At 38.7% G+C, this 22550-nt stretch overlaps 1 protein-coding gene across 7 annotated transcripts in view; it reads right to left on the bottom strand.

Annotated features, from left to right (window-relative positions):
* LOC133653943 (ERC protein 2) overlaps positions 1-22550 on the bottom strand; it is a 421278-nt gene that overhangs the window by 111942 nt on the left and 286786 nt on the right. For all 7 annotated transcript variants that reach the window (XM_062053792.1, XM_062053798.1, XM_062053795.1 and 4 more), the window contains 2 exons: positions 17124-17271; positions 7495-7656 (listed from right to left, as the gene is read on the bottom strand). In XM_062053792.1, the coding sequence (XP_061909776.1) occupies positions 7495-7656; positions 17124-17271 (310 nt within the window). The remainder of the gene's footprint in view (positions 1-7494; positions 7657-17123; positions 17272-22550) is intronic.

Below are 22550 nucleotides of genomic sequence, written 5' to 3'. Positions count from 1 at the left end.
ATGTCTTGTGTTTATTTACTGTTGTAGTCATTCCCAGCTGAATATCAGGTACCGTGAGTATGCAGCCTTGGCTGCTAAACATTCGATAACTTGACCGTATGTGCGCGTCACGTACGTAACTTTTTAAAAATATATAAGCTTTATGAACCTTGGGTTAGGTAAACTGTCTTTTGGGCTGAGTGATTGTGTGTGTTGATCAGGTGTTTGAATTGGATTGGCGTGTTCTATGGAGCTAGGAGCTAGCAGAGGAGCTAGGAGCTAGCATAACAAACACGCAGGTGTTTTTATGCAGGATTAATTTGTGGCATATTAAATATAAGCCTGGTTGTGTTGTGGCTAATAGAGTATATATATGTCTTGTGTTTATTTACTGTTGTAGTCATTCCCAGCTGAATATCAGGTCACCCTCGGCTCTCACAGCATCTTCCCTATCTGAATAGCTTCAACTCCCCACTAGTCCTTCACTTGCACTTTACTCATCCACAAATCTTTCATCCTCGCTCAAATTAATGGGGAAATTGTCGCTTTCTCGGTCCGAATCTCTCTCACTTCATGCGGCCATCATTGTAAACAATAGGGAACTTTGCGTATATGTTCAACTGACTACGTCACGCTACTTCCGGTAGGTGCAAGCCTTTTTTTTATCAGATACCAAAAGTTGCAATCTTTATCGTCGTTGTTCTATACTAAATCCTTTCAGCAAAAATATGGCAATATCGCGAAATGATCAAGTATGACACATAGAATAGATCTGCTATCCCCGTTTAAATAAAAAAAATTCATTTCAGTAGGCCTTTAATATTGTTGTTTGGGTGAAAATCGGCAGACATTCGAGAGAATGGTTGCCCTGAAATTCGGGAGTCTCCCGGAAAAATCGGGAGGGTTGGCAAGTATGACGCTGTCAAGCGCCATTCATATAAAACTTGCGGGCCGCACTAACATTACATTTTCATATTAAGGTGCTAGGCCGCAAAATAACGTCTCGCGGGCCGCGTGTCTGAGACCCCTGATGTAGAAGTTTGTTCCTTCCAGTCTGACTCTCTACCTCAGCAAAGCCACCTTGCGGTTTTTGTTGGTGAACTTTATGATGATGACAGGTGTGTTGTTATTGCTGCTAGAGATTGGAATACATGTTGTTGATGTTGTTGACATCCACATGCAGCCCCTTTGATTGCAGAATGTTGGCCACATGTGGCACTTTTGGAGCAGCAGCACATTAAAGTAAAGTTAAAGTACCAATGATAGTCACACACACACTAGGTGGGGTGAAATGTGTCCTCTGCATTTGACCCATCCCCTTGTTCACCCCCTGGGAGGTGAGGGGAGCAGTGGGCAGCAGCGGTGGCCGCGCTTGGGAATCATTTTTGGTGATTTAACCCCCAATTCCAACCCTTGATGCTGAGTGCCAAGCAGGGAGGTAATGGGTCCCATTTTTATAGTCTTTGGTATGACTTGGCCGGGGTTTGAACTCACAAGCTACCGATCTCAGGGCGGACACTCTAACCAGTATGTCCCCTTCTTCTGTTATCAGCTGTTCTGTCATGAGCCATACATGTTATCTGAAGGCCAGTCTATCAAGCAGATAGACTTTTGTACTTTCTGGATCTGACATCATGATCCTAATGATCCTTCTCATCATTTTGCTTCTTAAAAATATTTACTTTCTCTTCTAGTCTGATAATTTTACTTCAAGTCCAATGTTTGTTGACAAACTATTGTAGTATCATCACAAAGTGGTGCAATATTCTTCCTCACATCCTTATCCTAAAAGCCTTTTTTCTGCCCGTATTGTTGCAGTTAAAAAAGGATTTGAATCTCTTAGGTCAGCAATGGTTAGCTTGTCTTGGTAGCGATTGTCGGCAATCTTTTTTGAGGCGTTAGTTTCTTCTGCCATTTGGTATTGGAACCAGTGTGGTCACCAAGCAGATGTGGGTTTTGGTCAAGATCTGTGGTCAGGAAAAGTTCTAATATAGTCCAAAAACTTTGAATCAATGCAGAACTCTTTTCATTGTATCATTTCATTCCCAAAAAAATTTAATAAAGCATCCAATGATGTACATATACTGGATAATTAATTTTTCTGTTCTTTTTAGTAGCAGAAAGTCTGATGTGAGCTGGTGTTGAACATGGTGTGAGCAAAAGATGTAACGAGAACTACACCAAATGCTACACGCACACACACAAACACACACGCACACACATATTTTTTTTTTGTCAAAAATGATGCAAATGTTCACATAAATGTACGTCATTTGAATTTAAATGGTTGTTGTTGTTTTTTTACAGGGAATCCCCACTGCATGTCGTTTTAGAGCTATTCATACAATTTTGAAACATGTGCAACATGTATTGGGTATTTCCTTCTTATGGAAATCCCCAGCTTTGTATCATAACATGGCAAACACATACATTCTCCCACTTCATCATCATAATCTGGAATCTCCCCTAAGTCACGGCTTGTGAATATGGTTGTGGTTATGGTTTTAGTCTATTTCCAATATGTATACAATTACAATATAGTTCTCATTAATAGGTAGTAAAGTTATGAGTTTGAAAAGTTTCTCAAACGTCATCATATTAGTGAATTAATTTGACTTATTTGATTGATCCATTCCATAACTGAATTCCACACACTGTTATACTGAAGGTTTTAAGTGGCATTCAATTGTCAGGATACATTTCTGCCTAAGGTTACATTTCCCATCTTTTGTTGAGAAGAATTGTTGTACATCCTTGGGTGGCAGGTTATAGTTTGCTTTGTACATTAATTTAGCTGTTTGCAAATGCATCAAATCATTAAATAGTAATATTTTGTAATTAATTAATAAAACATTGAATGTTCTCTAAATCAAATTATTATATCTGCCCTTTTTGTAACACAGGTAATGAATGAAGCATACTTTTGTAGTTATTGTCACAATAACTCAGATATGGTAACAGAAGCGAAGAGTAGAGAATATGGAGTGATTTTTGGTGCAGAACAATTGTTCATCATTTGTTCAACAGCTTTATTCTTCATTGACATTTCTTGACACCTCATTTTGTATATTTTTTACATGGGATTTCCGGTTCATTTTATCATCTAATATTACACCCCTTAATTAGACTTATTTTACCTTGTCAGTGTCATCTATTTGTATTTGTGTTTGACTTTTTCTTCTACCGTTGCCGTATAACATTATTTTAGTTTTACTGAAATTTAAAGATTGTCCTTTTTTGTCAAACTATCTCTCTGATGTGTTAATTTATTCTGTTACTATTTGTATTACCTTCTGTGTGTTCTCTCCTGAATAAAACACAGTATATCTACTGCACAAGAAGATTTTATCATCTAATATCAAAGAAAATCTTTGAAAACAGCCTTTTCTAAATAGCAATTTTCATCTGGCAAAAAAATATCACTTTGTAATATATATATATATATATATATATATATATATATATATATATATATATATATGTATATATATATATATATATATATATATACACACTACCGTTCAAAAGTTTGGGGTCACATTGAAATGTCCTTATTTTTGAAGGAAAAGCACTGTACTTTTCAATGAAGATAACTTTAAACTAGTCTTAACTATAAAGAAATACACTCTATACATTGCTAATGTGGTAAATGACTATTCTAGCTGCAAATGTCTGGTTTTTGGTGCAATATCTACATAGGTGTATAGAGGCCCATTTCCAGCAACTATCACTCCAGTGTTCTAATGGTACAATGTGTTTGCTCATTGGCTCAGAAGGCTAATTGATGATTAGAAACCCCTTGTGCAATCAAGTTCACACATCTGAAAACAGTTTAGCTCATTACAGAAGCTACACAACTGACCTTCCTTTGAGCAGATTGAGTTTCTGGAGCATCACATTTGTGGGGTCAATTAAACGCTCAAAATGGCCAGAAAAAGATAACTTTCATCTCAAACTCGACAGTCTATTCTTGTTCTTAGAATGAAGGCTATTCCACAAAATTGTTTGGGGGACCCCAAACTTTTGAACGGTAGTATATATATATATATATATATATATATATATATATATATATATATATATATATATATATATATATATATATATATATATATATATATATATATATATATATATATATCATACATACACACATAATACTGATATTTTATAAAAAATATCAGTGTTCGTCTACATCAGGGGTCACCAACCTTTTTGAAACCAAGGGCTACTTCTTGGGTACTGATTAATGCAAAGGGCTACCAGTTAGATACACACTTAAATAAATTGCCAAAAGTAGCCAATTAGCTCAATTTACCTTTAACTCTGTTATTATTAATAATTAATTATATTTATCTTTGTGGAAACACTGATCATCTTAATGATTTCTCACAATAAATATATATAGAAACAGATAAATATCAATACGCAACACTTTATTTTTTATATTTTCTCTAAGTGCACATTTTTCAAATTGAACATTTTCAAATGATCACTTCTAAGTCAGTCTTGTGAAATCACAATATCCCATTTTAACTAGCTAGCCACTAACATTTTTTAACAAATCATGAATTACTTTGCACCATGTTTGTACAAATAATAACTCAGGTAAAATACAAAAGAAAACACTTTTAAATTTTTAAATCATGTCACACTTTGAACTGGACACCAAATCTGTTATCTGTTTCTTTGTCAGTTAGTGGGAAGCCTGGCATTGCATGCTGTTAACTAGTGTGTTGTACTCTGGTGTGTAACTTGACACTGCAACTCTGAGTGAGTCTTGCAGATGTGCATCAGTGAGGCGTGTTCTGTGTTTGTTCTTGATGAAGTTCATGTCAGAAAAGGCTGATTCACAAAGATAAGATTTTTCCTCATTGTTTGCGGAACCTTCTTAATCTTTTGGACATATTTTCACAGCAATCTGGCCTTAAGCTTAATTATGATAAATGTAAAATGTTAAGGATCGGAAATCTAAAGGGCACGTCCTTTCGAATGGAATGCAAAGTGCCTGTTTTGTGGACAGATGGACCAGTTAACATACTTGGTGTTGTTGTCCCAGAAAATCTGGAAGATCTAGGCTCAGTAAATTATGATAATCGACTAAGAAAGCTGGACAAAATTATGCAATTATGGAAAGGGAAATCCCTAACCTTGTATGGTAAAATGTCTATTGCCAACTCGTTAATTATTTCTTAATTTATTTATTTGTTTTTGTCATTACCAGCTCCATCACTAAACTTTTTTAAGATTTATGAGCGGAGGGTCTTCGATTTTGTCTGGAACGGCAAACCAGAAAAGATTAAAAGAAAGGTTTTGTACAAAGAGTATGAATATGGGGGCCTGAAACTTCTCAACCTTGAAGCTATGTGTCTGTCTTTAAAAGCATCAATTGTTCCAAAGATGTATTTAAACATTGAGTGGTACACAAATGTCCTGTTGGACAAAAAACATGTACTGTATCAAAATAAAATTGTATCCTTTTTTACAAGTGATCCCCTCCCAGAGAGTCTGCTGGGAAACATGGTGGGGTTCATAAAGGAAACAATCCACTCATAGTGGTGTTTTCAATTTTATGTGCCAGAAAAAAGAGACGATATTTTGCAGCAGTTTATATGGATGAACTCTAATATTGTAATAGATGGAAAGCCTTTCTTTTGGAAAAATATGTTTGAAAGAGGAATCATTTTTGTCAATGATATTATCAATGAGAATGGTAAAATTATGAAGTATGATGAATTTAGAGCTATGTATGGTGATGCTTGCTCAAGCTTTTCATTTTATCAACTAACTGGAATAATTGGGAAAAGATGGAAACAAATAATTAATTATGGAACTACTAAATTATTAGTTTGTAAACCTCTAATAAGAAATTCTCGTTGGCAAAAAGGAACTAAAATAAATAGAAAAATATATAATTTTTATTTAATAAAGAAATCTTTGAAGGCTGCCTCATACAACACAAATGGAAAATGGGAGGACTTTTTTGACTGCCCGTTGCCATGGGATGCCATATTCAAACTAATCTATAAAACCACTATCGATGTGCAAAATCGTTATTTTCAAATTAAAATTATTTATAACTTCTTACCCACAGGGAAAATGTTAAAATTATGGAATATGACAGAGTCAGATGATTGCCGATTTTGTTGTCAGGAGCCTGAATCCACCCTGCATTTGTTTTGGTATTGTCATATTGTGTCTTTGTTTTGGGTGGAAGTTGAAAAAATGTGTTTAAGGATTGGTTTGTTTATGAAGCTTAATGTGGTTTCTGTTATTTTAGGAGAGTTCATTGACAATCATGATTTAGTCAATTTAATTATAGTACTCGGTAAAATGTTTATTTTTAAGGCCAAAAACAGATATTCACTTAGTATTACTTTCTTTAAAACATTTATTCAGTATTTTCTAACTTTAGAAAGTTACATGGTTGAAAACGATAATGATGCCAAAAAACATTAAAAAAAAGATGAGAAGTCCTCAAAGGCTTATTTTGAAAGTATAATTATGTTTATAGATTATATGATATCTGTTGTTGTGTTCCCTAATTTGAGTGACCTGGACATAATCTGGACTGTACATAAATGCTTATTTTGAAAATGTAATTTTGTTTATAAATTATATGCAATCTGTTGTGTTCCCTAATTTTTTTCTGTGTACATGAATGAAGGTGTGTGTTGCTGAGTCCGCCTTGGACATTATCTGTACTGAGCCTGGTTTAAAAAACCCTTTAAACAAATCTAATTTCATTGACAACCTGGTCTGTTGAAATAAGGCCCTTTTTTAAAAAATAAAATAAAATAAGATAAATAAATAAAAAACATTTTCTTGGATAAAAAAGAAAGTAAAACAATATAAAAATAATTACATAAAAAATAGTAATCAATGAAAATGTTAGTGGACCAGCAGCCTATACAATCATGTGTGCTTCAGGGACTGTGTCCCTTGCAGATGTGTTGTCTATGTTGTGGGAACCAGAATATTGGTAGCAGAAAGAAATAACCCCTTTTGTGTGAGTGGGTGTGGATGAGTGTGCATGGGGGAGGTTGTTTGGGTTGATGCACTGATTGAAAGTGTATCTTGTGTTTTTTATATGTAGATTTAATTTTAAAAAAATTTAAAAAAAAAAAAGTTTTTTAAATTTTTTTTTTATTTTTTTTTTAGAACAGGCCCGTGGGCGACTCATCTGGTCCTTACGGGCGACCTGGTGCCCGCGGGCACCGCGTTGGTGACCCCTGGTCTACATAAACATATCTGTACAAAGGGAACCTCAATGGTACACTCTTGGATGTGCTTAAGGATTTTTGAGCTGGAAGCATTGACTTTGAAGAAGAATAGTAATGACAACGTTTTGTGTTTTGTGCTGCCAAGTTTAACCACAACTGACTTTTGCATGGAGTGATAAATAAAGTAAAGTGCTTGAAGAAGAGAGCCAATCACTGACCATGAACAAGTCATCTGGTGCAATCAAATCTGAACTTGAAACGGATGTGTGCTTACGTGGACATTCGCACTGACCTGGTCCATAGGGGGTCTGTGGTTGGCATGAGGGGGCCCTCTTGGCAGGCTTTGGTGATGAACATTTGTGGCGTGCAAGCGGAGAGGATGGTGCGGATAATGTTGCGGGTGGATGCGATCTTCCTCATAATTATCAGCCATCATTTTCATTCTGCTCTGAGTCTGCAAATAAGGAAAACAAAACAATGGATGCAATATGGCGCCTTGTGTTTTTCCTAAACAATTAGTTTCTTTTGAAAAAGATGGTTATCCTGCCAGTCAAATGGAGTGGAGAATATGTTGAAAGGCTTCAAAGATGTTACATGCAGCAGTGCTGACAACACATGACGGGTGATAAATTGAGTTAAAGTGGAGTGTCTGATGGAACAACCATAAGCCTGTCAAATATCATCCATGACAAATGACAAGAAGTAAGCGTTAAATGTACCCAGAGGCTGCAGATGTTCAGACACTCGAATTTTAGGTGACTTTGATTGAAATAACCCTAAAATATGTGTTGTTTTTCATGACCAAAATATATGTTTTGTGTGATTGCTTACACATGAAAAAAAGAGACTGTCATTTGACTGACATTGCTCCATTCATGGGAGGTGACGGCCTGTACTGGAGAACATTCTGTTGACTTATGTAAGGCCAGACTGAGTGGGTGCAGATATATTGACAGGCTCATCCTTATTCTCTCACCACTGAAAATACTTTGCATGAGGCTGAATTGCAGAGCTATGCCTACAATCCTGTTGAAGCTGAAAATGATCAGATGAATGCACATGCTGATAATCCAAAATATTGTTTGTTTAAATTTGAGGCAGCCTTGGTAGGACGAGACAGCAAGCTCGCCGAAACAGCAACAACAGATATAAGGTAGACACTGCCTGGGGATACAGGTGTGGAGATAAGCATGAGTGCCTAATGACTAAGGAAACGAGCCAGGCAGGAACACAAAAGAGGATATGGCTCATATTAAGGAGCTTAGTAATTAGCTTCAATTGCAGAAGAGCTACTTAGATACAGCGAGGACTTTTAACACTGTGGTAAGGGGGAAACAGAGAGAGAGAGAGAGAAGAGTAAAGGTTTTGGCACCAGACCCGTGGTTAGGGCAGTTATAGTGAAGTGTTACAGTGAAGTGTCCTGTCTTCCTGACCTCAGGTGTTCAAATAAGCAGGTGTGACTGGGTGGGGCAACAGTTACAGAGAGGACACCTGTTATTTAGACATGGCCAGTACTATCAAACACCATAGACATGATGTAACTATTGTAGCTCTCTTTCAAATCCCATTGCATGACAACACATACAAGCGGATGATGTGTTACAGTTCCATATGGGACGGTGTGGCGCAGTTGGGAGAGTGGCCGTGCCAGCAACCCGAGGGTTCCTGGTTCAATCCCCACCTTCTACCAACTGAGTCACGTCCATTGTGTCCTTGAGCAAGACACTTCACCCTTGCTCCTGATGGGTCGTGGTTAGGGCCTTGCATGGCAGCTCCCGCCATCAGTGTGTGAATGTGTGTGTGAATGGGTGAATGTGGAAAGTGTCAAAGTGCTTTGAGTACCTTGAAGGTAGAAATAGCTATACAAGTATAACCCATTTATATAAGCCTAGCCGATGCCTGCACAGAAACACAAGTGAAAAATATGTTTATGATGAAAAAGCTTAAGCCCTTAGAGACACTTGTGATTAAGGGCTATAAAAATAAATGTTGATTGATATAGCTTTGTCGAATACAGGAAATAAGACCATACTGAAATGGCACTTTACCAAAGATCAACAGTCCTAACTATACAGTATTGGGAAAATGAGAAAAAATATTTATGAGTTGTCTATAGATAGATAGTTATCATTCATCCAAGTCTTTGTATTAGCAAAGCATTCAATCAATCAAAACTGGACTGTTCAGTTTGTCTTAGAAGACGTTTGCCTCTCATCTGAGCAGGCTTCATCAGGTCATGCTCATAGACATAGATTGGTCAGATGGAGGTTTTATAAGAATCCTATTGATGTTGAATGATACACAGCACAAAGTGGCTAAAAGGAGATTAAATTGCATTCAAAGTCAAACCACTATCTTGCATAAGGCAGGTGAGATTCTTCAATTTGGTGTCTTTCTTTGTCAGTTATCTATCAGTCCAAGTTTTTTTTAAGGATTTTTAAGAAGAGTCCAACATTCCTCCTCCTTCCACCAGATTGAGAACAGCTGGTAGGACAAAGACACCATAAAATAAAATGAATCTTTTTTGTGTGGCCTGACCCATTCACCTGTGGCTGTGTAGTTTACTGGAACAGATAAACTCAAATGCGAACACGTGCTCTACTCTTATGTATGTATTCATCGAACGTGTAAAAAAAAATAGATGCAGATGAGTAAAATGTGGTGGAATATATGTTCCAATTAAACATAATTAGTGGTCTAACAGAGTAAACTGATCAGCATTGGCCTCCAGTCCTGTAGATTGGGAAGCCTGAAACAGACACAGGTGGCACCGCTGAAAGGATAGATCTAAGTAAAATGGAGTCAGAGAGTGTAGATCAGAAAAATATGTTATTGTTGGAGATGCCCCCTAAAGACATCAATATCTCTTACCACAACATATTTTCCTGTGCTGTTTGTGTACGTGCGTGTCTGCATGTGTATCAAAAGTGCAGCTGCTGGTGTAAACCAGCCGCTGATGGTTTCTCTATACAGCTCACAGCTGCATCCAAAGCTCAGTTCAAGCTTTGTCTAAATCATGAGCTTATCAGGATTGGAGCAGAGCTGTATTTACACATGTGGATACTTAAAAAGGACCTAGACAAACTAGGCAGCGAGGGAAGTCGGTGACGTATTCATAGTGCTTTATACAATATTTATTGAATGAGGTTGGCAGGCACATTTGTGCGTCATGTGAATGACGCATGCAACGCAGCTCAATATTAAAAAATGTTTCACGGTAAGAGGGAGTAAGACACAATCACCCATCGGGATGTAAATTGTTAGGATTTTATCAATACCCATACAAATATCGATATTCCTTGTCGATGCCATTATTCATCGGTGCTAAATATGACTTGTGTAAATAAAGATGTGAATGCATTTTTATTAGCACAAGAGGTTGTATATCACCAACATGATGTAACATCTCACAGGAGGGAAGTGTTTTATCAACACCTGTTTTTTTAAGTCTTGAACAAGTCAACTATGTTTGCAGTGCAAAGTTTAATGCTCTTGTTATGTTTTGTAAAGACCACACATTTCCATCACTGTGTTTCCATTGATTATAATTACACTCCACTGGAAACAATATTTGTGTATGGCATTAATGTGCACAGCACAGACATTGTACATGATTTATTATATAAGATATATATTATAAATCAATACAATCAATTATTATTATTGTGGATTTAAGCAAGGTGTGTTTTGATGCCACACAAACGCGACACGATGTGTGCGACCGACTACAGACCTGTCAGCGGATGATATATTTCCTCTGAGCAACTTTAAGGGATTATTATATTACTTTAAATGTTCACTTTTTTGAGTGGATTAATATTGGCCTGTGGATTTCTGGATTGCTACAAGGATGGTTGATGAAACGTTGTAGCGTCAGGTAAGTAAAGCGCGTTCACTTTAAACTGATACAAATTCTTATTAGCGTGTGTGACTTTGAGGAGGAAATATTGTTGTGTTACAAACTTTTGTGTGGTGTTGCTTCCTTAAAGGCCTACTGAAACCCACTACTACCGACCACGCAGTCTGATAGTTTATATATCAATGATGAAATCTTAACATTATAACACATGCCAATACGGCCGGGTTAACTTATAAAGTGACATTTTAAATTTGCCGCTAAACTTCCGGTTCGAAACGCCTCTGAGGATGACGTATGCGCGTGACGTAGCCCGGCGAACACGGGTATGCCTTCCACATTGAAGCCAATACGAAAAAGCTCTGTTTTCATTTCATAATTCCACAGTATTCTGGACATCTGTGTTCGTGAATCTGTTGCAATCATGTTCATTGCATTATGGAGAAGGAAGCTGAGCAAGCAAAGAAGAAAGTTGTCGGTGCGAAATGGACGTATTTTTCGAACGTAGTCAGCAACAACAGTACACAGCCGGCGCTTCTTTGTTTACATTCCCGAAAGATGCAGTCAAGATGGAAGAACTCGGATAACAGAGACTCTAACCAGGAGGACTTTTGACTTCGATACACAGACGCCTGTAGAGAACTGGGACAACACAGACTCTTACCAGGATTACTTTGATTTGGATGACAAAGACGCAGACGTGCTACTGTGAGTATGCAGCTTTGGCTTCTAAACATTTGATCGCTTGACCGTATGTGCGCAACTTTTTTTTGCGTATGTACGTAACTTTTTTAAAATATATAAGCTTTATGAACCTTGGGTTAGGTGAACGGTCTTTTGGGCTGAGTGATTGTGTGTGTTGATCAGGTGTTTGAATTGTATTGGCGTGTTCTATGGAGCTAGGAGCTAGCATAGGAGCTAGGAGCTAGCATAACAAACACGCAGGTGTTTTTATGCAGGATTAATTTGTGGCATATTAAATATAAGCCTGGTTGTGTTGTGGCTAATAGAGTATATATATGTCTTGTGTTTATTTACTGTTGTAGTCATTCCCAGCTGAATATCAGGTACCATGAGTATGCAGCCTTGGCTGCTAAACATTTGATAGCTTGACCGTATGTGCGCGTCACGTACGTAACTTTTTAAAAATATATAAGCTTTATGAACCTTGGGTTAGGTGAACGGTCTTTTGGGCTGAGTGATTGTGTGTGTTGATCAGGTGTTTGAATTGTATTGGCGTGTTCTATGGAGCTAGGAGCTAGCAGAGGAGCTAGGAGCTAGCGTAACAAACACGCAGGTGTTTTTATGCAGGATTAATTTGTGGCATATTAAATATAAGCCTGGTTGTGTTGTGGCTAATAGAGTATATATATGTCTTGTGTTTATTTACTGTTGTAGTCATTCCCAGCTGAATATCAGGTCACCCCCGGCTCTCACAGCATCTTCCCTATCTGAATAGCTTCAACTCCCCACTAGTCCTTCACTTGCACTTTACTCATCCACAAATCTTTCATCCTCGCTCAAATTAATGGGGAAATTGTCGCTTTCTCGGTCCGAATCTCTCTCACTTCATGCGGCCATCATTGTAAACAATAGGGAACTTTGCGTATATGTTCAACTGACTACGTCACGCTACTTCCGGTAGGGGCAAGCCTTTTTTTTATCAGATACCAAAAGTTGCAATCTTTATCGTCGTTGTTCTATACTAAATCCTTTCAGCAAAAATATGGCAATATCGCGAAATGATCAAGTATGACACATAGAATAGATCTGCTATCCCCGTTTGAATAAAAAAAATTCATTTCAGTAGGCCTTTAATTGTGATTATTTCAATCTGAATATCAGATCCTGGGGCTAGGCGATATGGCAAAAAAATGTTTTTCATATCATCCGATCTCGATTAATACCACAATTTTTTAGATTCTTTTTAACCTGTCAATTTTAAATCATCTGTACTAAAAACAAAATAAACTAGGGGTTAGTTCAACATTTTAACATTCTGAGTAAAAAAGAAAAGAGAAAAAGTGCAATAACACAACAATGTGCCAATACATTTGAGTTTACATGTTTTCAAGTAAAAGAAAGCATACACAAGGATGCATGAGCTATTCAACACTGGTGGTCCAACTATAGTATTAAAAGCTGTCAAATTATCATTAACTTACCAATGAAGATCGGTGGTCTCGTCCACATCTTCCTAGATTTGGCAGTGTTTTAGGGTTAGTTGCTACTAGTCATCAACATTGCAAAATAAATATATAATCTGGCAGGTAGAAGTCATTTGGTTGTGTTTTGGAGTTAGTTTCGTAGTTTGAGGTGTCTGCGTCTCTCGGAAGTCTCTCGGAAGGAGGCACAGAGATAGTCCGAGAAGGGCGCAGGGCTGCTGGCTAGAGTGCTGAGCCCTGGCTGGCCAGGCTCCATGGAAGTGGGTGTTTGTCAAGTAAACATCATTTCCCCTTTTCCTTACAATAACAGCATCCCAGTCACTTTACGCCAATTCCCGCGATTTTCAGCATTTAGATTCTGTTTTTAGCGAACGCTTCTGTTTAGTTCTGCATACCTAGGTAGGGCGGTAAAAGGTCAACTCTGATTGGCTGTACCGCCATGTTTGATCAAGCTTTATGCATTGCAGTGACTGCGGCACATGAATGAATGTGACAGTTTGCGCGTGTCACAATTACGAAGGTCACCTGGTTAAATAAAATCCCAAAACGATTGCTGTATCATTAGCCCAGAATTTTAACAGTCCTCTTGGACCGACCTGATTAGGAACTGGTACTCTGTATACATCCATAGGCTCTCCATAAGCAGACTGATTGTATTACACAGGTTCCTGCCCATGGCACACCTCTGAGAACACAACATGCATCTCTCCACTGCGGAGTAAGGGATAGATGTTTAAGTTTCTCTGTAAGGTACAAGAGGGAAGATGTCTTTAGAAAATGACATACCTATGAGAAATACACGTTTATTTTCTCCACATCAAAGCATTGCTGGTGCGTGGCCATCCCTCACAAGGATGGGACTAGTGACTGAATTTACAAATGGGGACATGTTTGTTCAGACTCTTTTGATGAAGTCTAAACACTAGACTTTTCATGTGTGTACTAGTTAGTGTAAATCTAAAACTGGATGTTTGCGGAAACAGCTTATCTTTGACTGCTTAAACAGACACACATACCCAGACACACATACCCACACACCCACACACCACACACACACACACACACACACACACACACACACACACACACACACACACACACACACACACACACACACACACACACAACATGGTTGATGGGGAGGTCAGACAGAGCGCAGCTATCTGTAAATCTATCTGCTGCTCCAGATCATTTTTCTCCTAAGAGACCCTGAGTCCCATAATTCTTTGGCATTTCCTGGTCAGAGGCTGTTGATGACCTGGGGTGGGCAACCTATCCTGTTGGTGTGTGAATGGGTCTGAAGACAGGCAGTAATGGGTCTGTCATGCTGGGAAACCTCATGCGAGTTCATGAAAGGAAACCTAGTTGTGTATGAACTACCTACGGGAATTAATTACTTTGCAGCTTCCATAACATTAATATATTTTGTAATTTAAAAAAAAATCCTGTCCAGCTACTCAGGCAAATCATATTGTTGATGTAGATGCCCATATTTGCTGTACAGAATTACTTTACAAAAGAGAAGTGTGGGATACTGGATGGATTGTTATTATTGTTTGGCACAGCCGGACCGGAGCAGGAGGGGATAGGGAAAAGAAAAAGGAAGAAAGAGGGGGAAATTGCGGGGACAAGAGAGGGATAAGACAGAGGGACAACAACAACAACAACAATAACAATAACAACCAAGACAACAACAACAAAACAGCATCAGCAAATAGGATATGTACAAATATGATACGAAAAGTGATAGCAAAGAAGCATTTAGTGAAGTAAATATTAATAACACAGAAATGACAATAAACATAATTGCACTACAAATGGAGCAATAAAAATACCAATAGAAATAGCACTTTTGATAATGAATAATAATAATAATTACCTCTATTATCAACAATACAATTGTTGCAAGTGCAACAATACATATATGTAATGATAACTTGAAACACAAAATAAAGCAGATCAATGGAGGGGAAGAAAGAGAAGTGAAGTGTATTAACCTTGAAGATTGTTATAGTTTGATAGGTTAAGCTTTGTCAGTTTGCCGTGTTTTACCCAGTTTTGCCTAGGGGAACAACGTTAATATACCTGTATGTTTGATGAAACGTGATTATATGCATTAAGTGTATGTATGTATATGTACTTATATATGTACAGTATGTGTATGTTTGTACAGTGAATGTGCGTGTGTATGTATGTACTGTATTTGTGTATGTATGTGGGAGCGTAAGTACCAATGTGTGCATGTGTGTATGTATTAATGAATAAATATACGTATGTGTGCATATATGTATGAATAATTGTGTGTAGGTGAGTATGTATGTGAATTTGTATGTACAATATATTTGTGTACCAGTGTGTGCGGGAGCCAAAGTACGGCCCCAGCCACCTAGAGAGCCCAACCCAAAACAGCAGGTGCGGTGCCCAGGGAACAAGGGACCACTGGCCCCACGCAGCCAGGCCGGCCAGCGACAGGAACCCCAGAGCCAGGCCCACCGTGCCGTCCAGAAGGGCCAGCGGCAGGCCATGGACAGACGTGCCCAGCGGAGCACAAGGCACAGGAGAAGCAGGGAACAGCCAGCCCTCAAGCCAGCAAGAGACCACACCCCACACAGGTAGAAAGACGAGACACCCCGCCCAGAGGGTCCCAGAGACGCCCAGCAGCCGCACGGGAAGACTGCCCCTGCCCCACCAGCAAATATTTTAATATCTTGTTCGCTTATTTTTGCCTAAGTTGAATTTTGGCGGATGTTTGAATGGATTAGAATTGTTTGACACCCTTGCTTGCTTGACCTTTTTGTCCCGCGTCATGTACGCTCTCGCGAGGCTACAGCATCACTGATGTACCTCCTCTCCATTAGTGGATTTAAGTCCCATGCTTTAAGAGTCCTGGTGCTAGGAAGTCTAAGCATTGCCCGGTGAACATATGCACTTAGCTGTAATATTTTAAAGGATTTAGATAAATATGCGGCGCATGACTTTTTCAGAACCACCGCATGAATAATTTCTCATTTCTCTCATTTTTCTGCCTTCTTAATTCCAGGTCATATCATTGCAATAACCAGCTATCACGTAATCAGGGGTAACCGAAGCCTATGGTTACCCTGAAGGAAAACATGAAGCATCCAATTGCAATAAAAAGATAATAAGATTTCCCTGAAATCCCTTTAAGAGAAACAGTGCCTGGGAACTGTTTACGAGGCACAGACAGCATAGGTGCACATTTACCACAGCATCCGTTTGAGTACAAATGTTTCCCTGAAGCCACTCTGATTCAGGACATATTACTCGCAGACTCCCTGCTATTGAAACATCCATTTTGTGAGTTTTCATTTTGGTTCAGTCACTCATGTGGTCTGACAATCTCCTAATTTACCACATACTGTATCTCATTCGCCATTAGGTTGTGTCAGCAGAAATGATCATAAATGTTCAATAGGTGAATAGGTAAGTAACATCTGTTTGACCAGAAGATATCAGATAGAACGTTCTGCTGATGACTCACTCACAGTTCAAACACGGTTGCCATATTAACTAATATGATTATTTGCTCGTATATAGAACTACGGTTCCTGGTTTCACTGTATGATGACTGAGCACAACAAATGTGGTTTTAGGCGGAGTATTCTATTGTGTTTATTACAAGAAATTATGAACTTCTGTCTGTTCTTGGTTTGGAAGCACAACATTTGCCCATGAGTCTGCTTTAATGCAGGCAAGGCTCAGCAACTTGCAGCAGGTTTGAATTTGTTGCCACGCTTTGATTTACAGAGCCACAATATGTTCTAAATTGTAACCACAAGGCGAGGCTCCACATTATTCATCTGCCAGTCATCATTTTTGCTGCTTATCTGCTAAATTGGTTTTCTTCGTAGCTTGGTGCAATGTGTGTGCTGCATTTACCTGCTGTTTGAGTTGGTGCATAAGGCGGTCTTTCTCTCGCTTTAGAGCCATCACTTCTTCCTGGGCTTTCTTTCGCTTGGAGGAAGACAGCTCCAGGAGGGCTATGTTAGCATCCTTCTCACTGATGGCTGCCAACAAAGCCTGCTGCCTGTGGGAGGGAGAGTCGATTCAATATTTGTATCTTGCGTTTGTAAATGTATACACAGTGCATTCGCATACACAGACATCCTTGTGCATAGTGGACAGTCAGACGACACAGCAATAGATAGCAATAACATGAAAAAGAAAAGGCTGTATGAATATTAAAACAAGCACACTGAAGTGGAAATAAATACAAAAATGACCAAAAAGGGAAAAAATCCACCTAAAAAGAAGCACGTTTTTCCCTTAGAAGTAAAACACAAGGAGAACAAGGAGCGGATGCAATCAATGTGCAAATTAAAATATATTTTTTTACAGTTTTTTTATTAGCGTATTTCATTAAGTGACATCAATAGACATGTAACAAGTCCTTCAAAGTAAACACTTGTCAGACTAACTTTCCACTCCTCCCTGAACTCGTTCCACAGAATGGACACAGTCATCTTTTTAAGAGGTCTGATAAATGCTCCACTAGTGGCACCTCAGTCTGACTCCAAGCCACGTAATGTCATGAAGTCTAGAGTAGCCTGAGGAAGAGATGACACGTATCCTGCGTCACTGCCGGTTCCCACTAAGTGCAAACAAATACTTTAAGTGTCTTCAGGTGCAGAGGGAACATACCAACAAGCCTCCTCATGTACTCACAACCAGACATTCAAATGTACACCAACAATCCAGGGGGAAATTATTCCTATAACAGATTGGTGATGACTATCTCTGAGAACGAAATGGATGTTGAAAATCCAGTTGTGACCTAAACACATTGAAGTGAACGGAAAAAGTACACTAATGGGAAGAAGTATTTACTTACCTTGTCTAATACAGGAAATTAGTATGGACAAGAATTAGAGTTAGTCAACACTTCCACTATTCTTGGAAGAACTTTGATCAATCAATGATTGATGAGATTCGGAAATTGTTTGATTCACTGTTTTCCACACTGTTCTTTCTTGCTGTGAGGTAGTAGTTCCTTCTACACCAAACAATTCACATTATGCATTTATGCACGCAGTTTTTTGTTTTTTTTGCACAGTAGCAGAGTCAGGCTGGAGAACCCAGCAAACCCTTGTCTGGTTAATAATTCTCTTAATCGAATAGTCACTTAGTCTTGGATAAATCTATGTACCCTGAAAGCGTAAAGAAAAATAAGGGACAATGTTGATAATTACCAATCATTGAGTCGATCTTAGCCGTCTTTTGCTTCAAACGCCATAAAGCTGTTGCTTGGACGTAATTAATAAACAGACATCAGCTGAGAATTGTGGCTGATGGGTTCAAATCCAAATCAAACATTATTTTTTCTTCTTTCTTTAATGCATTTACAAACCCCGTTTCCATATGAGTTGGGAAATTGTGTTATATGTAAATATAAACGGAATACAATGATTTGCAAATTATTTTCAACCCATATTCAGTTGAATATGCTACAAAGACAACATATTTGATGTTCAAACTGATAAACATTTTTTTTTTTTGCAAATAATCATTAACTTTAGAATTTGATGCCAGCAACACGTGACAAAGAAGTTGGGAAAGGTGGCAATAAATACTGATAAAGTTGAGGAATGCTCATCAAACACTTATTTGGAACATCCCACAGGTGAACAGGCAAATTGGGAACAGGTGGGTGCCATGATTGGGTATAAAAGTAGATTCCATGAAATGCTCAGTCATTCACAAACAAGGATGGGGCAAGGGTCACCACTTTGTCAACAAATGCGTGAGCAAATTGTTGAACAGTTTAAGAAAAACCTTTCTCAACCAGCTATTGCAAGGAATTTAGGGATTTCACCATCTACGGTCCGTAATATCATCAAAGGGTTCAGAGAATCTGGAGAAATCACTGCACGTAAGCAGCTAAGCCCGTGACCTTCGATCCCTCAGGTTGTACTGCATCAACAAGCGACATCAACGTGTAAAGGATATCACCACATAGGCTCAGGAACACTTCAGAAACCCACTGTGAGTAACTACAGTTGGTCGCTACATCTGTAAGTGCAAGTTAAAACTCTCCTATGCAAGGCAAAAACCGTTTATCAACAACACCCAGAAACGCCGTCGGCTTCGCTGGGCCTGAGCTCATCTAAGATGGACTGATACAAAGTGGAAAAGTGTTCTGTGGTCTGACGAGTCCACATTTCAAATTGTTTTTGGAAACTGTGGACATCGTGTCCTCCGGACCAAAGAGGAAAAGAACCATCGGGATTGTTATAGGCGCAAAGTGTAAAAGCCAGCATCTGTGATGGTATGGGGGTGTATTAGTGCCCAAGACATGGGTAACTTACACATATGTGAAGGCGCCATTAATGCTGAAAGGTACATACAGGGTTTGGAGCAACATATGTTGCCATCCAAGCAACGTTACCATGGACGCCCCTGCTTATTTCAGCAAGACAATGCCAAGCCACGTGTTGCATCAACGTGGCTTCATAGTAAAAGAGTGCGGGTACTAGACTGGCCTGCCTGTAGTCCAGACCTGTCTCCCATTGAAAATGTATGGCGCATTATGAAGCCTAAAATACCACAACGGAGACCCCCGGACTGTTGAACAACTTAAGCTGTACATCAAGCAAGAATGGGAAAGAATTCCACCTGAGAAGCTTAAAAAATGTGTCTCCTCAGTGCCCAAACGTTTACTGAGTGTTGTTAAAAGAAAAGGCCATGTAACACAGTGGTAAACATGCCCTTTCCCAACTACTTCGGCACGTGTTGCAGCCATGAAATTCTAAGTTAAAAATAAAGTTTATGAGTTTGAACATCAAATATCTTGTCTTTGTAGTGCATTCAATTGAATATGGGTTGAAAAGGATTTGCAAATCATTGTATTCCGTTTATATTTACATCTAACACAATTTCCCAACTCATATGGAAACGGGGTTTATACATGAAAAAGTTCCATTTTGGATTTTCCTGCAATCCTAAACCCAACTAATAGTTACAAGGTATTTCTGCTAACAGACTAAAAAAAAACAAAAAACAAAAAAAAAAACATCTGTAGATGATGAAAACATAATCAGCAGCTTGTCAGCAAGGTAATGTGTGGGTTTGGCTTAGCAGAGTGGAAGAGGAAGAGAGAGGGCACATTCAAATTGCACATTGGGCTCAATTAAAAATTGACCTGCATTGAAGTGTTTTTATTTCATGATTCAAGTCCCTGCAGTAATAACTCAATTGCAAAAATAAACACTCTGAAAACCCAGAATAAAGTCTTGCTTGCTTGACTCCACATTTTGTGTTTTGAGTACAATTATCCTTGCACCGCATCTGGAATCTCCCATTCAAGACCAATAATAGGCTGCTGTGTGTCTGCGTGCGCTCACATACTCCCATTCGTACCTCTATTTATGTGCGCATGGATGTGTTCTGACACGTGGATCGGCATAGCAAATCACACCATTAATCACGCAGCAGGACCAGTGTGACACTTTTCGTCTCCACACACCTCCACTGTTATTTCTTTTAATGCTCACTGTATTTGGAACACACACAAACATGTGTACCTTCAGTGCACTTGCACCAAAGCATGTGCTTTCAAATGCACCTGGTCAGCACCAGACCGGATTTAAATGTTGTGTCTGTGTCATTGAACTCGAACAGTTTGGAAATCTCTTTGATTTTTAGTTGGCCAATTTTGGCCGTGCACAATATCAAACTAGTGAAATGAGGCATTACCAAACAAAAAGCAATTACAAAACAAACTGTAGAGGTTTCCCTCTTGTGGTGGGTTCTTCTGATGCCGACAGATCTTTTTGACCCCGGTAGACAGTTTGAATCACGTCTTTTATTGATATACAGCAGTCTGTATCTCGGACTTTCCAGTCCGGCGTATCTCTGCTTTTCAGCGTGTGTCTCGCTGCTCCAATTTAAAGTATTACTGGAACGTCTTTCCTGGGTGCATTGATTTCACAGAGCACATAGCAAAGAAAGATACTCCTGTCAACAACAACAAGACAACATTCTGTGTTTGCTGCCACTAATCATAGCAGTCTTTATGAGAACCAACAACAACGACTACTTTGGTACATTTAAGCATACAGGACCGTATCTTTTTGAGCTTACGTATACAGATACAATTAGAAGCGGAGCAGTAAAGAAGAGAGGGTGAAACATTAGGGAAGACGGGGACTGAAGTAGTCAGGGCTACAAAATATGAAACCCGGAAGACTGCGCCTATTGTTACATGGTCCTAAGATGAGTGATGAGAGGCGGCCAATTTCACTTCAAAACACACTCCGATGGAACTTTAGATAAAACTCCTCCAAACACATTGCTGGGTATTGTGGCCAAACAGCTCAATTTTTGTTTCATCTAACCACAGAACTTTCCTCCAGAAGGTCTTATTTTTGTCCATGTGATGTCAGATGAAACAAAAAATGTAGCTGTTTGGCCACAATACCCAGCAATATGTTTGGAAGAGAAAAGGTGAGGCCTTTAATCCTAGGAACACCAAAACTACCGTCAAGCATGGTGGTGGGAGTATTATGCTCTGGGCCTGTTTTGCTGCCAATGGAACAGGTGCTTTACAGAGAGTAAATGGGACAATGAAAAAGGAGTTTTACCTCCAAATTCTTCAGGACAACCTAAAGTCATCAGCCCGAAGGTTGGGTCTTGGGCGCAGTTTGGTGTTCCAACAAAACAATGACCCTGAACACATGTCAAAATTGGTAAAGGAATGGCTAAATCAGGCTAGAATTAAGGTTTTAAAATGGCCTTCCCAAAGTCCTGACTTAAACGTGTGGACAATGCTGAAGAAACAAGTCCATGTCAGAAAACCAACAAATTTAACTAAACTGCACCAATTTTGTCAAGAGGAGTGGTCAAAAATTTAACAGAAGCTTGCCGGAAGCTCGTGGATGGCTACTAAAAGCGCCTTATTGCAGTGAAACTTGCCAAGGGACATGTAACCAAATATTAACATTGCCAGTGTTTCCCACACATTCATTTATTTGTGGCGGCCCGCCACGAAAGAATTACGTCCGCCACAAATAAAATAAAAATATATATATATATTTTTTTGTCCTGTCCAGCAGGCAAATCATATAGTTGATGTAAATGCCCATATAGGCTGTTCAGATTTACTTTACAAAAGAGAAGTGTAGGATACTTCTCTTGTTGCCTTATTTGTATTTGACCACTACTGTTTTCTGTTTATTTGTTACTGACTGTGGCAGGACACCTCTGCCCTTGTTTCACTTTATGTTGCTGGTAAATAATATGGTTGTAGTAGTAGGCTAAAGTTAAATTATTTAGTATGCACTAATTAAAGGGGCAGAGCTTTAAGAGACA

This window comes from Entelurus aequoreus, linkage group LG07 (genome assembly GCF_033978785.1).
Source record: "Entelurus aequoreus isolate RoL-2023_Sb linkage group LG07, RoL_Eaeq_v1.1, whole genome shotgun sequence".
Classification (NCBI taxonomy): domain Eukaryota; kingdom Metazoa; phylum Chordata; class Actinopteri; order Syngnathiformes; family Syngnathidae; genus Entelurus; species Entelurus aequoreus.
Note: the sequence above shows the minus strand (reverse complement) of the source record. Positions and strands in the feature narration are given on the sequence as shown.